The 13784-nt window shown below is 34.2% G+C and overlaps 1 protein-coding gene across 2 annotated transcripts in view; it reads left to right on the forward strand.

Moving 5' to 3' along the window:
- Positions 1-13784, forward strand: part of PMS1 (PMS1 homolog 1, mismatch repair system component) — a 67753-nt gene that overhangs the window by 24214 nt on the left and 29755 nt on the right. For both annotated transcript variants that reach the window (XM_081052551.1, XM_081052552.1), the window contains one exon: positions 245-408. In XM_081052551.1, the coding sequence (XP_080908677.1) occupies positions 245-408 (164 nt within the window). The remainder of the gene's footprint in view (positions 1-244; positions 409-13784) is intronic.

The raw sequence follows: 13784 nt of genomic DNA on the forward strand, positions 1-13784 counted from the left end.
TCTGCAGTCATGGAAATATTAACAAAATTATTCTTATTTAGACCACGTAGAAGAAAAGATCATACTTAGCATGTTGGTCTTATTACAAATAGAGCAGTCTAGCACAGGATCAGAATGTCGTGCAAAGTTGAGTCTTTGTTTGTGTTCCCAGAGGTGAAGGACGACTGGACGTCAGTGATAGAAGGACTTGAAGATCTGAAGTTTCTTCCACATCTAAATATGCTTTCCTCTTACTTGCCAACAGGTACAACTGTAGCTGTTTTAAGATTGTTTAAGAATCTACCTGTAAGAAAGCAATTTTATTCAACTACTAAAAAATGTAAAGATGAAATAAAAAAGGTCCACGATCTGCTTATAAGCTATGGTATACTTAAACCTGACTTAAGGATTCTTTTTATACATAACAAGGTAAGCATTATTGTACTTCTATATGATTGTTTTGGTATATGATACAAAGGGACAATGTATTTTATCTAAATCAGACATGTAAAGAGTCTTCTTCAAAAATTTGTCTCCATTTGTTTAGTTTAATCTTTATTACATAGAGAGTATCTTTGTTACCTAATATCTATTGTGAAATCTCATTAACCTTTCATTTCTTAATTTCTAAGATCAGTAATTTTACCAACAGACTTTTCCATCCAAGAAATGTTAGTGCTTCCTAAATATGGAGATGAATAAAGACTTGTTCTTTTCCTTTATAGAATTCACAATTGACATTTTCCACTTTCTATTCTGAACAATTTTTTCTTTGGAATAATTTTTTGTTTGTTTTTTTAAAGGAAGGTCTACCTCATTTGTTTTGATTTTTAAAAGCAGGAAGCAGGGCTGGTACGGAATTCTTCTTGTTGCTTGATGAATCCTAGGGGAAAGGAAGGTTTACATATTTTCTGATTATTTTGTTTTTCATAGAAGTCCACATAAGCACTTTGAAATATTTAATGGAGGGAGAGCAGAACCACACAACAGAAATGTGGAAAACTGATGGGGAGTAAGGAATTCACATTTATTGGGGGCCTACACAATGCCACGACCGCTAGGTGCAATAAGCTTCTATAATCCATAGCAACATCAAGTGAGGTAGACATACCAGTTTTGCAGTTCTTTGACCTTAAACTCAGGGAGGTTTAATATTTTACTTCATTTTGCACAGCTAGTAAATTGTTTCATGGGATTTGCAACTTAGCATGCTTTCAGAATGCAGATTCTTTACACTCTACTGTGTTGCTTTCCATTTTAACACTACATTACATTTGTATGGTTCTTTTCCAGGTTTCAGAGCACTTACAATAACATTATGAGTTAGACAACGTTGTTTCTATTTGTATGTCGAAATTGAAGCTCAGAGTGATCAAAGGAATTATATTTTATAGTAAGTAATAGTGCTGAGGTCAGAACCTTTTTTTATCCAGTTTTTTCTTGTTATTAAGAAAATTTTGTATTAAACCAAGCTGTGGTGGAATATTTATAATCAAACTCTTTGGTCATCTTAAAAAAAATAAAAAAGGAAGAAAAACATTAGGAGTCAGCCACCTGTTCATGCTGGCATAGAGCTCAACCAAATGATACCTTGAGATCCCTTCCAGCTCCACCATGCTATGATTCTGCAGGATGTTGATGGATGGAGGCTCATCCTACTAATATAAATAACCCTATGACCTCTTGATCCAAAGGACAGTTAGTAATTAAAAGTTGAATATAACCAAGTTAGGAAAAGATCAAGGACAGAAGAAATGATCAGGAAGGGAACACAGATGAAAAAGATAAAATAGGAAGATAGGAACTACGTATTTATAAAAGAAAAGTGAGTACAACTACAGAGAAAAATATTGAGTAAGGGAAAACATAATGCAAGAATTAAACAAGATTGTTGCCTCATGTGATGGAAATGAATATTTAAAATCATATATATGTACCTTGTAAGCTTTGGATAAGTTTATATACAATTTTCCCAACCAAGATCATCAGTGGTAGGCATTTTCTTTTGAGAATGGAAAGTAGTATTTTGTAATAGCATTTTATTATTTTTTTGGGAGGACACCGTATCTGAATTTATATTGAGCAAACACATCCCTCGATGGCCTTAAGCAATTTCAGTTGCAGTTCAAATCCTGGAGAGTATGCTGAGCGTGTTATACCATGAAAGTAATGTAAGATTATCAAGTCTTATAGTTAAAATTTAGGTATTAACTATTACTACACAAAGAAATCGCAGACTGAAATAGGACAAGCAATCTACCTTCAAGCTTTTTTCTCTTAGTACAAATTATTTTTCAACTTTTTTATTTCTTAATAGTGTTATTGTGCCTCAGATGTTAAAATTTATTATAAACGTTCCAAAATAGCACTGATACATTATCATAAGTCTTTTTAGACATTGAATACAATTCTGGCCTTAGCCATTTTACTTTTAAACATGCTTTCTTCTATTCTTCACGTGCTTTTCTGAAAAATAGTTTTGCCTTTGCTTAAAATTAAAACGACAATATCAGTGTCTTTTTTGAAATTTTTTTCTGCATTAGAAACAAACAATTACATTGCACATAATATGAGAAGTACTATTGCTATTTTGACATCTTGGATTAGATAGCGTTCCTTCTTTTTATGAAGGTTTAACCTGCCAAGACATTCTTTGAATACTGATAATGTTGATGTTCTTGCCAGTATGGTTATGTTAGAAAGAGGTATTTTTCTTCTTTCATCATCATGTTCCTTGAAAGCATACTGAATAATGAGACAGCCAAAGGGAAATAATCTGCAAGTGGATGATTCAGTGAGTTTATTTAAAGTAGATATTTGGAGAAATGCTAGAGCCATTCCTTAGGATGAGCACTACAATTTTCAGCTTTAGTTGTAATAACTGAATTCCTGTGAAGTCCTCCTGTGTATATTTTCATTTATAGTTATTTACCATAATCAGAAGTTTTTCTCAGTATATCTGAAACCAATTTAGTATTCTTAGATGTTTCATGTGTACATGAGTAATTTTGTAGGTCACTAGTTCAAAACATGAATGTATGATTTCAAATGAGATACTTGCATACTTTATACTTGTTGATTTTTGTGAATATTTTCTTTTGCTAAAAATATTGTGTGTGGTTTTAAAAATTATTTTGAATTGAGTTTTGTCTTCATAATTAGAAACCCACTGATATTGCAAAAGCTAAATTGAATACTGATATAAGCAAGTTTTAACTGGTACTAAGGAGAGAGAGAGTAGTTGAAGGAATGACTTCCCCCATGCCTGACTTCCCCCATGCCCGACTTCCATGTCACATGAGTGTTAAGGCTTATTGGGATCAGTTTGTTTACTTTTGAGATCTGAAAGAACGATGACACACTTTGATGAGTTGAATCTCTCTGGTTTCAGTCAATCTGGGAAGAGGCAGGGCCTTCACCAGGAACGGAAACCCAGAAAACTGGCAATGGGGATTTTGTAATGAGTGTGGTAGTGCCCTCTTTTGACGTAGTTTTCTGAGTCTCTAGGAGGGTACTCTTGTGGTGGTGGCCAAAGATTGGGGGGTGGGAGACAGGAGCAAAGTTTGACCAAGAATGAGAAAGAAGGGACACATTTATGGGATTATAAATTGAAGATAAATAAGTGGTAGCTCGTAACCTGTGTCCCTTACATTCATGATACTCTCTTCATTTTATTCTTCTTTGAATCTTTTAACCTTTTACTCCAATATTTTGGAATGTCCCAGTTTTGTTTCAATTGTGCTGTGAGAAATCAAGGGAAAGTCTTTTGCTAATAACTGGCCCGATTTTAAAGGCTCACCTTCTCTTTCCCCCATCCTGGCCAGGGTTGTGGAGGCAGGATAGTCAAAGATAAATTCCAGTTTAGGACTGTGGTTCCACTGCTTCTTCCTTATGAAGAAATTATTCTGCCAGTTCAAACCTTGAAAGTTTGAGTGTATTTTGATTTTGTTTCTTTTTTAATTAACGGAGGTGGATGTCTCTTCAGATATATTTTAAAGTTAGCTTGGAGCTGATTATCAATTATGATTCGTTGGTTGAAGTTTTGTTTTGCTACTTGAAAATTCATAACTAAATTTTTGAAATGGTTCTCATGTTTTCTTTGCTATATTAATTTATTTTACTTTTCACCTAACTTCTATGAAATATAGTATAGAAGAGATGAGAGACATATATATATCAATCAAATTTTAATGTAGTTGATTTCTGAGTTTGATGTTTATCCACACTATTAAAGAAATCTCTGAAGATTTTCCCTATCCCCCAGCAAGACTTAATTACTTTTTGACTTTCTCCATAACATTTTCTGCATTTCTGTCATGTAATTTTTAATTTGTTGGCAACGATTTGCGTTCTGTCTCCCCTTATCAACAAGCCTCTTTTGTGAGGGAGGGCTGCATCTTACTTATCTGTATTCCCTTAATGCGTACTCAGTACTAAGCGCAGAGTAGAATACTAATTGAATTACATAGGTAGTGCTAAAATCAAAATACGTAAATTGATACAGCACTAGTTGTGAACACTCTGGCCTCTTTCAAACCTTCCTCATAGTATTAGTTCATACTCATATAATGAATCCTTTTTTGAGGTGTCATCCTTTTGGATTTTCCAGTGACCTCTTAGATTTTTACAAAGTATATTCTCACTTGTATTCATGTATACTATTCTAGTTTATTTACTTGCCTAGCATCTCAGTCACCGATAATGTCTTCATTAGAAATAGTAAAAACATAAAAACTTTGCATGGATGGTATAATGGAACACTAGACAGAGACACAGTCTCTTAAGAGCCATGAATATATCTTGTTTCTACTAATCTATTTAAATAAAACCATATAAATATTTCTTTACAGGTCCTCTAACCAAATACATTTTATATACTTAGTATTTATCCTAATACATTTCTCTACTTTAGCAGAATAGATTTCTCTACTGATTAGTAATACCCGGAGAATTTTGCACAAATCTCGCTTTTTGAGCTTAGGCTAATAAAAGTTGATTAAGTGATCTCTAAGACCCTTTTTAATTCTAAAACCTTTTGATTTTTAAGGATGTGTGCATATATCTTGGGCAATTCCATGTTTCTTACAAATTGGAATTTCACATTTCTGTCACTTAGCGGTTCTAATGAGATGATTCGTATATCAAATCATAAAATAATAGAAGGTATAAAGATTCCTAGATCTTTACATGTGGGAAGGACCACTGAAAATCTTTTTTTGTCATACCCAAATCTTTTAGAAAATAGAGTATTTTTTTTCTGGTCCCTTCCCATTTCATCTTCATGTGACCCCAAGAGTTTGGGTGAATTGCCCAATAACTTAAATGTTGAATATAGCAGAGGATGAACTCAAGTTCCCATCTCTTAAGTGAAATGCAACTTTCATTCTCCTTTGCTGTGGCTGCTTCACAGCTGCTAGACGCAGGGCTTTGAATCGGTGCTCCGGCACAGTTATGTGATGGCTGCGCTTGGAAAGAGCTGACTGTAAGGAGGTACATGTGAAAGTGTACGAACATTTAAATAGATGAAAATAATAATGAAAACTTGTTCAGTGATTGTTGAATGATGTTGATAGATACTATAGAAATTGGGAGGAAGGAATGTTTACTTCAGGCTAGAATAGTTAGGTATATAACCTCATGGTGGATGTGTTCTGAGAGCCTTTGCTCAAGAGCCTTTGCTCTCAGAATAAGACCACCCTTCTCTTCTCCATGACTCCATTTGTAGGTGTCAGATGGGATTCCCAGAACTCTCACAGTCAAGGCAAAACTGTAAAACTGTGAACTGCTTTGAGACTGTCAACCCTAATCTCATTCTATTTTTATTCCTATTTATGTCTATCAACAGAAGCCTGGACCTCAAATCATCCTTATCCCCCTGGATTCTTACTCTCATACAAATCATTGCCTTTTCTAACTGTCTCTACATATCCCCATCTCCTAAAATGCCCCACTTCATGATCAGTCAAGTAAAATCTCCTGTGTTTTTAGCCTTTTCTTTGATCACCTTGCTCTAAAACCTGGCTCTCCCTGAGAACGCTGTATCCCCTGCAGCCCTTTCAAATGGTGACTAATTTCCCTCCCCTAGTTCTCGCTTTGCCACTTCCAGACCATTCCTTCTCTCCATTCTAAAAATATCCCTCACCTTTGACTCTTGCTCTTTAGACTCCTGGATCACTATCACTCTGTTGAGTTTAGTATTCCCATAGGTAGCTTTTCTAGATTCTCAGATCTTTTACTCCTCTCCTTCAGTGATTTTATTCACCACCCTGCCATTAATTCCTCAGCGATTAATTCCAGGGGCTAAACTGTAGACTTTGTCATTGCCAAAAACTACACTTCCTCCATAATGTCAGGTTAAGTATTTCACTCTCTGTCTCTCCAGCTTAGTCCCTTACAGTCCTTACGCTCTATTGGACCTTTGATCCTTGATCCTACTGACTTTTAACTATTTTTTTGTCCCTGATATCCTCAATTCCCTCCTTCCCCTGCTTAAATTACATGATCCATAATTATTCTTTCCTTGGACACTACTTCAATTTTCTTGCTCCTTTCTCATTTAACAGTATTTGTTTGACTAACGAAATCCTGGTGAAATCCATCTCTTTGTCTTATTGGTGCCTGAACCAGTAAAACTGAACATAGCTGGAAGAAAACACGCACCCCTCCTGACTAGTGCCTACCACTTTAAATTCATGATCACCAATCTTAGTGCTTCCTAGTATTCACACTGTGTTTCTCTAGTCTGCTTTATCTCCTGGTCTCCTACATCAGTGCTTTAAACAAACTTTAATATGCATGCAGATCACCTGAAAATCTTGTTAAAAGTGCAGATTCTCATTCAGTAGGTCAGGGAGGACCTGAGATTCTACATTTTCAATAAGTCTCCAGGTGATGCAGTTACTACTGGATCATGAACCCTTTTGGAGGACTTCTAGAAGCTCACAGAAGAGGAAGGGTTGACTTTGGTCACTTTGGAGGTGAATGTTATTGATTCAGTACAGCAAGAACGACCTGTGAAAGTGATCTCACCTAGGACCTCTCCCCCACCCCCAAGGTGGGTGCATCATAGAGGGATTCTATTATAGTAGAATTTGGCAATGTGGATAAATGGATCAAGACCATTCTAGGAAGAGAAATAGTATGAATATAAGCGATGTCAGTAGGAAAGTGCAGAGCACATTTAAGGTCAGTGAATAAGTTGATTTAGGTGAGTAGGTATTTTATACAAAGGAATAGAGGAAGGTAAATTCTGAAAGATAATTTAAGGCTAGATTATAAAGAGCTTTGAGAGCTAAGCTGAATTTTTTTTTTTTTTTAGAAAATTGGGTTGGGGAAGTGACTTGATCAAGATGTTAACCTCTGACAGTTTGGCAGTGGTGTGCAGAGAAGAATTATAAGGAGGCTATAAGCAGTGACACTAGTTAGGTTGTATTTTTCTAGGAATCAAGCCTTTGCTTCTAGGTTATCCAGTTTGTTGGCTTATAATTGTTCATGATTATTCATATAATTGTTCAGTCTCATGATTCTTTTTATATCTGTGGTATTAATAGTTGTAATGTCTTTTATTTCTAATTTTATTTGAGTTCTTTTTTTCTTAGTTTAGCTGAGGGTTTCTCGATTTTGTTTCATTTCAAAAAAACAATCTTAGTTTTATTGTTTTTCTGTTTCTCTACTTTCTATTTTGTTTATTTCTGCCATGCACTAATCTTTGTCATTTCTCTCCTTCTGCTAGCTTTGAGCTTAGTTTGTTCCTTTTTCTAGTTCCTTGAGGTATATTGCTAGGTTGCTTATTTGACTTCTTTAATATAGGCATTTATTGCTATGAACTTCACTGTTCATACTGCTTTTGCTGCATCCATAAGATTTGGTATGTTGTGTTTTCATTTTTGTTTATCTTGAAATATTTTCTAATTTTCTTTTTTGATTTCTCCTTTGACCCAATGGTTGTTTAACAGTGTATTATTTAATTTCTACACATTGTGAATTTTTCAGTTTTTCTTCTGCTATTGATTACGAATTCTATTCCATTGTGGTCAGAAAAAATACTTGGTATGTTTCAATCTTAAATTTGTTAAGACTTATTTTGGGACCTAATATGATCTCTTTTGGGGAAGGATCCCTATGAGCTTGAGAAGAATGTGTATTTTGCTGCTTAATGGGGGAGTGATTGGTATGCGTATACTTGTATGTCTGTCAGTTCTGTTTGGTCTATAGTGTTGTTCAAGTCCTCTGATTCCTTATTGGACTTTTGTGCGGATTTTCTATCAATTATTGGTCTTGATCTGAAAAGAGAACAACTAGAGAACCATGTGGAGGATAGAGTTGGATTGCAGAAGAGATGGTTGGGGTAGCTTCATTTAGAATGCACTAGGGAGAAGTAAGAGCAAGTTTATAGAAAAAAAAATCTCATGAAAAACAATGTAATGGATAAGATGTGCTATTCAGTGAGAATAAAGAGAAAAAGCTGAAACCAAATATTGTTATAAAGCAATAGCAGCTTGATTTGCAAAAAAACTTCTGTAAAGTTAAATATGGGGGGAAGTAATGATTGCCTCAGGGTTACAAGATTAAAGAGCTGATCAGAAAGGCTAATTTGAAGAGTTTTCTGTAAACCATATCGAAAAGTATGGGTAATCTGGACGCAATTATTAAACTGGTGGCCTTAGAACAGGTTCTGGAGAAAGATTAGGTGGGCAAAGACATTTAAAGCACATGCAAGGTCAAGAAGTCAGAGAAAGCTGAAAATGGTGTAGGAAAATATGAGATGAGGCTGGAAAGGTTGCTTGAGTCCACATACTGAAGTACCTTTTGTGGCGTTCATGGGAATGTGAACTTCTTGCCAGGTGGCTAAAGGGAACAAAATAAGGAGTTTCAGTAGGAGACTAACAAAATAAGATAATTTTCATGTTAGTTGGAGGATGGACCAAATTATGTTTAGTAGTGGTGTAAATGAAGATATTGCTTCAGTAGTCTAGGTAGTTGCACAGAACATGAAGAAGAGGATCTAAACAAGAAGCATATTGCTGATGTAGGTAATACAAGATTTGATGAGCAATTGAAAATAACCTTTCTTGTTTTAAAGATCACGAAGAATGAGTATGTACAATATGTACTTTTACATAGTTCACAAACCAAAATGTGAAAAGGTAGAGTGAAAAAAATGTTCTCAGTTTTGTCTCTCATCAGCCTAGTTCTTACAAGCAACCCAGAGATAAAGTTGCTGATTTCTTTGTAATTTTCATGGGAAATAATAATGCGTACTCTATTCCAAAAAATTGATATAAAATAAATATTTAAGCAGAGTAAAAGTAAGGATAAGAGATTTTAAATTAACAATTGTGCTGTGTTTTACGAAGATGGAATTGTTTTTTAAAATCTGAGGCTACTTAACATGGGTTAAATCATATTAATACTTATTATGTTAATCGAATGTGACATTCTTTAACAATAGTATTGATACTGTAATGGAATAACCCATACTTTTATACTGAATTCAAAACATTTAGCACTGTCTTAGTGATAAGCTTCTATAGCTAATATTGTTGTCCTAGTACCAATGTGGGGGAAAGAATTGCCTTTTTCTATATTGTGTTTGTTCCCCTACCCTTTTCTGAACTAGAATCAGTAAAATACGTATCCAGGAGTAGATAGCAATTAGATACAGATCAGTTATATCAAATTGCAAGACCTTGAAGTAGTTAAAACTTCTGACTTTTAAGAAATTAAAATGTGAACTTCTTAGTATACCTGTGCATATAATTTGCATGAAAAGTTTGGTTGCATTCTAGGCCAATATGCATGCTTTTTATTTCATATTAATGAAGGAGCCTCCTTTGCTAAGGCAGTCTTATTAGCATTACATTTTTTAGTTAATTGTTTATCACCTGTGTGCAGCCTCCTTTTCCCCATTATCACAGATTGCCTTCACAATTGAGGTTTACTGATTAAATACTGAGTATTCCATCTAATTTCATTTCCTTCAAATAGTATGCCAATGAAGTAGAAACAGCGACAGGCTAGATTTGCTAACTTCAATCAATTTCATGGTGTGTATGTAATAATATATTTTTGATTGAGGTGTGTTTTGCACTGTCATCATACTGACTAGAGTCAGATTCTTACTTGGCACATCCAGATGCTCCAACTTTGTGTGACCTAGATAGAAAACATAGAGGGGTATGTGTGTGTATTTTTAGCACATGTTAAGCTTTTGGCCTAAGGGGGAAATATATGAAAAACTTCAGGAAGTGAAAAGAAAAACCTGTTTTAGAAAATAATATAGGATTGATTAAGTGATAGAGAAAGCAAACTGAAAACTATTTGCTGCAGAAAATGTAGTATTTAAAAATTCAGTGTCTTTTGGGTCCTTAATTTTTAATTACCACATTTTATTATTTAGTTTTTTAATAATGGATCCTGTTTTGAAAATGAATCATTGTTGCCTTGTAGTGAAGATTTAATTTGTTGGCAGACCTCTTCATCATTTATTGCCAGTCCAACTGTAACTAGTTTAGAAAATGCTTCTAAATTAGCCCCTTTGATCTCATGCAGTAGTTGCTTGGTATGAAATGATGCTCCAGAACTACTAGCAGTATTTACTTAAAAATTTTTTTTTCACATTTAATGGTTCTCATGTTTCATAGCTTTTTTAGAACCCATTTCCTCAAGGGATCTTTTTACAGTTCTGTATGCTAGCTAAAATAGCACCTTCGCATTAATCAACAAAGATTTATATCTTAGGCATCACCTGAGGCATCACTAATAGAACTGAACAATGTGATGTTTACATAGAAGTATCCCAGGCTTTATAGCTGTATTCAGTGCAGGGATTTTAAAACAAGTTTTCTTGAAGGAAATACTTTCTTTACTGCATTATTCTAAGTATATTTTATATATATACATATATGTATGTATATATATGTCAGTATCAGAGAGCTAGCATAGCTTTAAAGAGATAAAGTTTTTGTAAGTTTTTAGTACTTAAATATTTTTAGTTAAAAGTAATGTGATAAAGTATTATGTTCCAATACATTTGGAGATTATTCAGGACTTTACTTACTTTTTCTTATTTTGAATATTGTCCCTTAAGTCACCAGTCCCTGGCTGGCTTAAAATAACAGCCATAATAGCAGAAGCCAACATTTCTTGACTTCTTTGTCTTTTTAGACACACACAGAAACACAAAAGAAATGCAAATTTGTACATTAATGTTCATAACAGCATCATTCATAACAGCCAAAAAGTGGAAGTGTCCATTATCTGATGAGTGGATAGTTCAAATGTATATATCCATACAATGAAATCTTTATTTATCCATTAAAAAAGGAATGAAATACTGGTACAACATGAATAAACCTTGAAAACATTGTGCTAAGTGAAAGAAGCCCCTTACAAAAGACTGTGTGTTGTATGGTTCCATTTATATGAAATACCGAAAGTAGCAAATTTATTGAGATAAAGTAATGTCATGATTACCAAGGGTGAAGATGGGAGGTAATGGGGAACAACTGCTAATTTTTTTTTGAGTGATAAAATTGTTCTAAAATTAAATTGTGGTGATAGTTGTACAACTCTGTAAATAAACTAAAAACCATTGAACAGTACACTTAAAATGGGTGAATTGTAATGGTGTATGCATGAATATATCTCAATAAAACTATATTTTTTGAAAAAAGAAAAGTTTGCTTTGGATTTCCTAATGTGAAGTAGTAGACAAAGATTTAATTTCTAACCTGTGTAGTGGTGGAGCAGCCAGCAGTCTTAATCTTTAAAAACAAAGAGCTAATTTTCAACTCCACTGGAGTTACTTTTTTCTCGAAAAATGTATCTTCATTTGCTCATTTCTTCAACAAATTTGTGTTTATTGGGCCTTCCTGGGTGCCTGGCAGTGTTCTTGGTACCAGGGACTCAATCACATTCCTGATTCTTCTCCTTTTCTTCCTCTTCACGTCCAGTTAGTCACCACATCACATCGAGTCTGTTTCATATCCTTTTAGTCTGTCTCTGTGCTCTCTGTCCATTTTACCACTGTGCTTAGTTTTTTTTTAACCCAGTCCAGTGATTCTTAGCCACAGTCTTAATAAAGTATCAAAGTTTGCCAGTGTTTTACCTTAGAAAATTTAGAGGAATAGTCATGTAAATATAACTTATACTGACTTGCAGTCCATTGTATTTTTGTGAGTGTAATAGAAAGCAATAGCATTACAGCTAGTGTACCAGGAATTACACATAGTCCTCAGTGCCTGTGGGAATATTTTGTGAATGAACTTCATCCATTTTGCATGTTCTCGGTAAAAGCTGAGAATCTGTGAGTTGAATTAATACAGTCACATTTAAAAAAAAAAAAAATCCGTGTTCCTCTGGATTCAGTCTCACTAAATTATCCTTGCCAAAGATCTTTCTTTTTTTAACTGAAATATACTTGACATATAACATTATGTAAATTTAAGGTGTACAACATGTTATTTTGATACGTTTATATATTATAATATGATTGCCACTGCAGCAACAATTAGCACCTCTATCATATTACATAATTATCATTTCTTTTCAGTGGTTGGAATAATTGTGTTCTAGGCTCTTAGCAAGTTTGATGATTATAATGCAATATTGCCTATATTCACTATTCTGTGCATAAGATCTCTAGGACTGTTTTCACTACTTGTTGCAAGTTTGTGCTGTTAAATATCTGTCCTATCCACTGATCCCAACCCTGGTAACCACCCTTTTACTCTCTGTTTCTAGCAGTTTGTCTTTAGATTCCACACATGAGTGATATCATACAGTATTTGTCTTTCTCTGGCTTACCTCATCTAACATAATGTGCTCAGGGTCCAAAAAGCTCTTTCTAACATCCATATTTCATCGCGGCATTCTCCCAATGAGGTTTCTCCAGTGACTCGGTATTGCACATAAGAGAAACTGTAACCTTCTTTGCCTGATAGGCCAGGTCATTCATGATATTGCACCTTTTTATCTGTACAGCTTCATCTCCAGTGAGGCATATTCTCTTGTGTTTCCATGCCTTTAACCATGATTTGTGAGTGGAAAACTCCTTTCAAGTCTCACCACACATGCAACTGCTCTGTGAAGTAGGCTTAGGTTTCTTATACAAGCTCCCACTGGGTTTTGTAATAGCGGTTTTCATAATGCGTTTAATTATTTTAATATTTTCTTTTCTATTTTTAGTTCGTTGAGAACTGGGACTTTGCCTTTTTATTTTTGTATTCCCAGCTTTTAGCATGGAATCTGATACATAGTAGAGGTTCAGTTATATTTGCTAGTTTCTCCAAAAAATTTAGTTTAGCCAAGTATTAATATGTAATGAAGTTAAAGATTAAAAATACTTATGTGACTCTACACCCCATGTTTCCTGGAGCAGTTCCAATTTTAAATAGTCTATTGTATTGTCCTTTAAGTATAAATGTAGTTACCAAAATATTATAATTTTTTGTTTGGAAATATATATGTTGAACCTGTACCTTAATTTTAATTATTTACCATTTATTTTTATACTTTCCTTTCATGTACTTAACCTTTTTCTAATTCATATAACTTTCAAAGCAATAGACAGTGAAAAGTCATTTAAATCAATGTCTTTTCACTCACAACATATAACTTTTCTACATTACAAAAAAGAAAAAAAATGGAAAAAGGAACTTTCTCAATCTCCAGTCACTGAATCTACCAACCTACTTGCTTGTATGCCCATTTTTCCTTCACTGCTTTATGGATCAAGGGAAGGTCTTAATAGGACACACTATTAAGTCCTATTAAGTGTGTCCTATTAAGACCCTCCCTTTGTT

This window comes from Rhinolophus hipposideros (assembly GCF_964194185.1).
Source record: "Rhinolophus hipposideros genome assembly, chromosome: 6".
NCBI lineage: Eukaryota > Metazoa > Chordata > Mammalia > Chiroptera > Rhinolophidae > Rhinolophus > Rhinolophus hipposideros.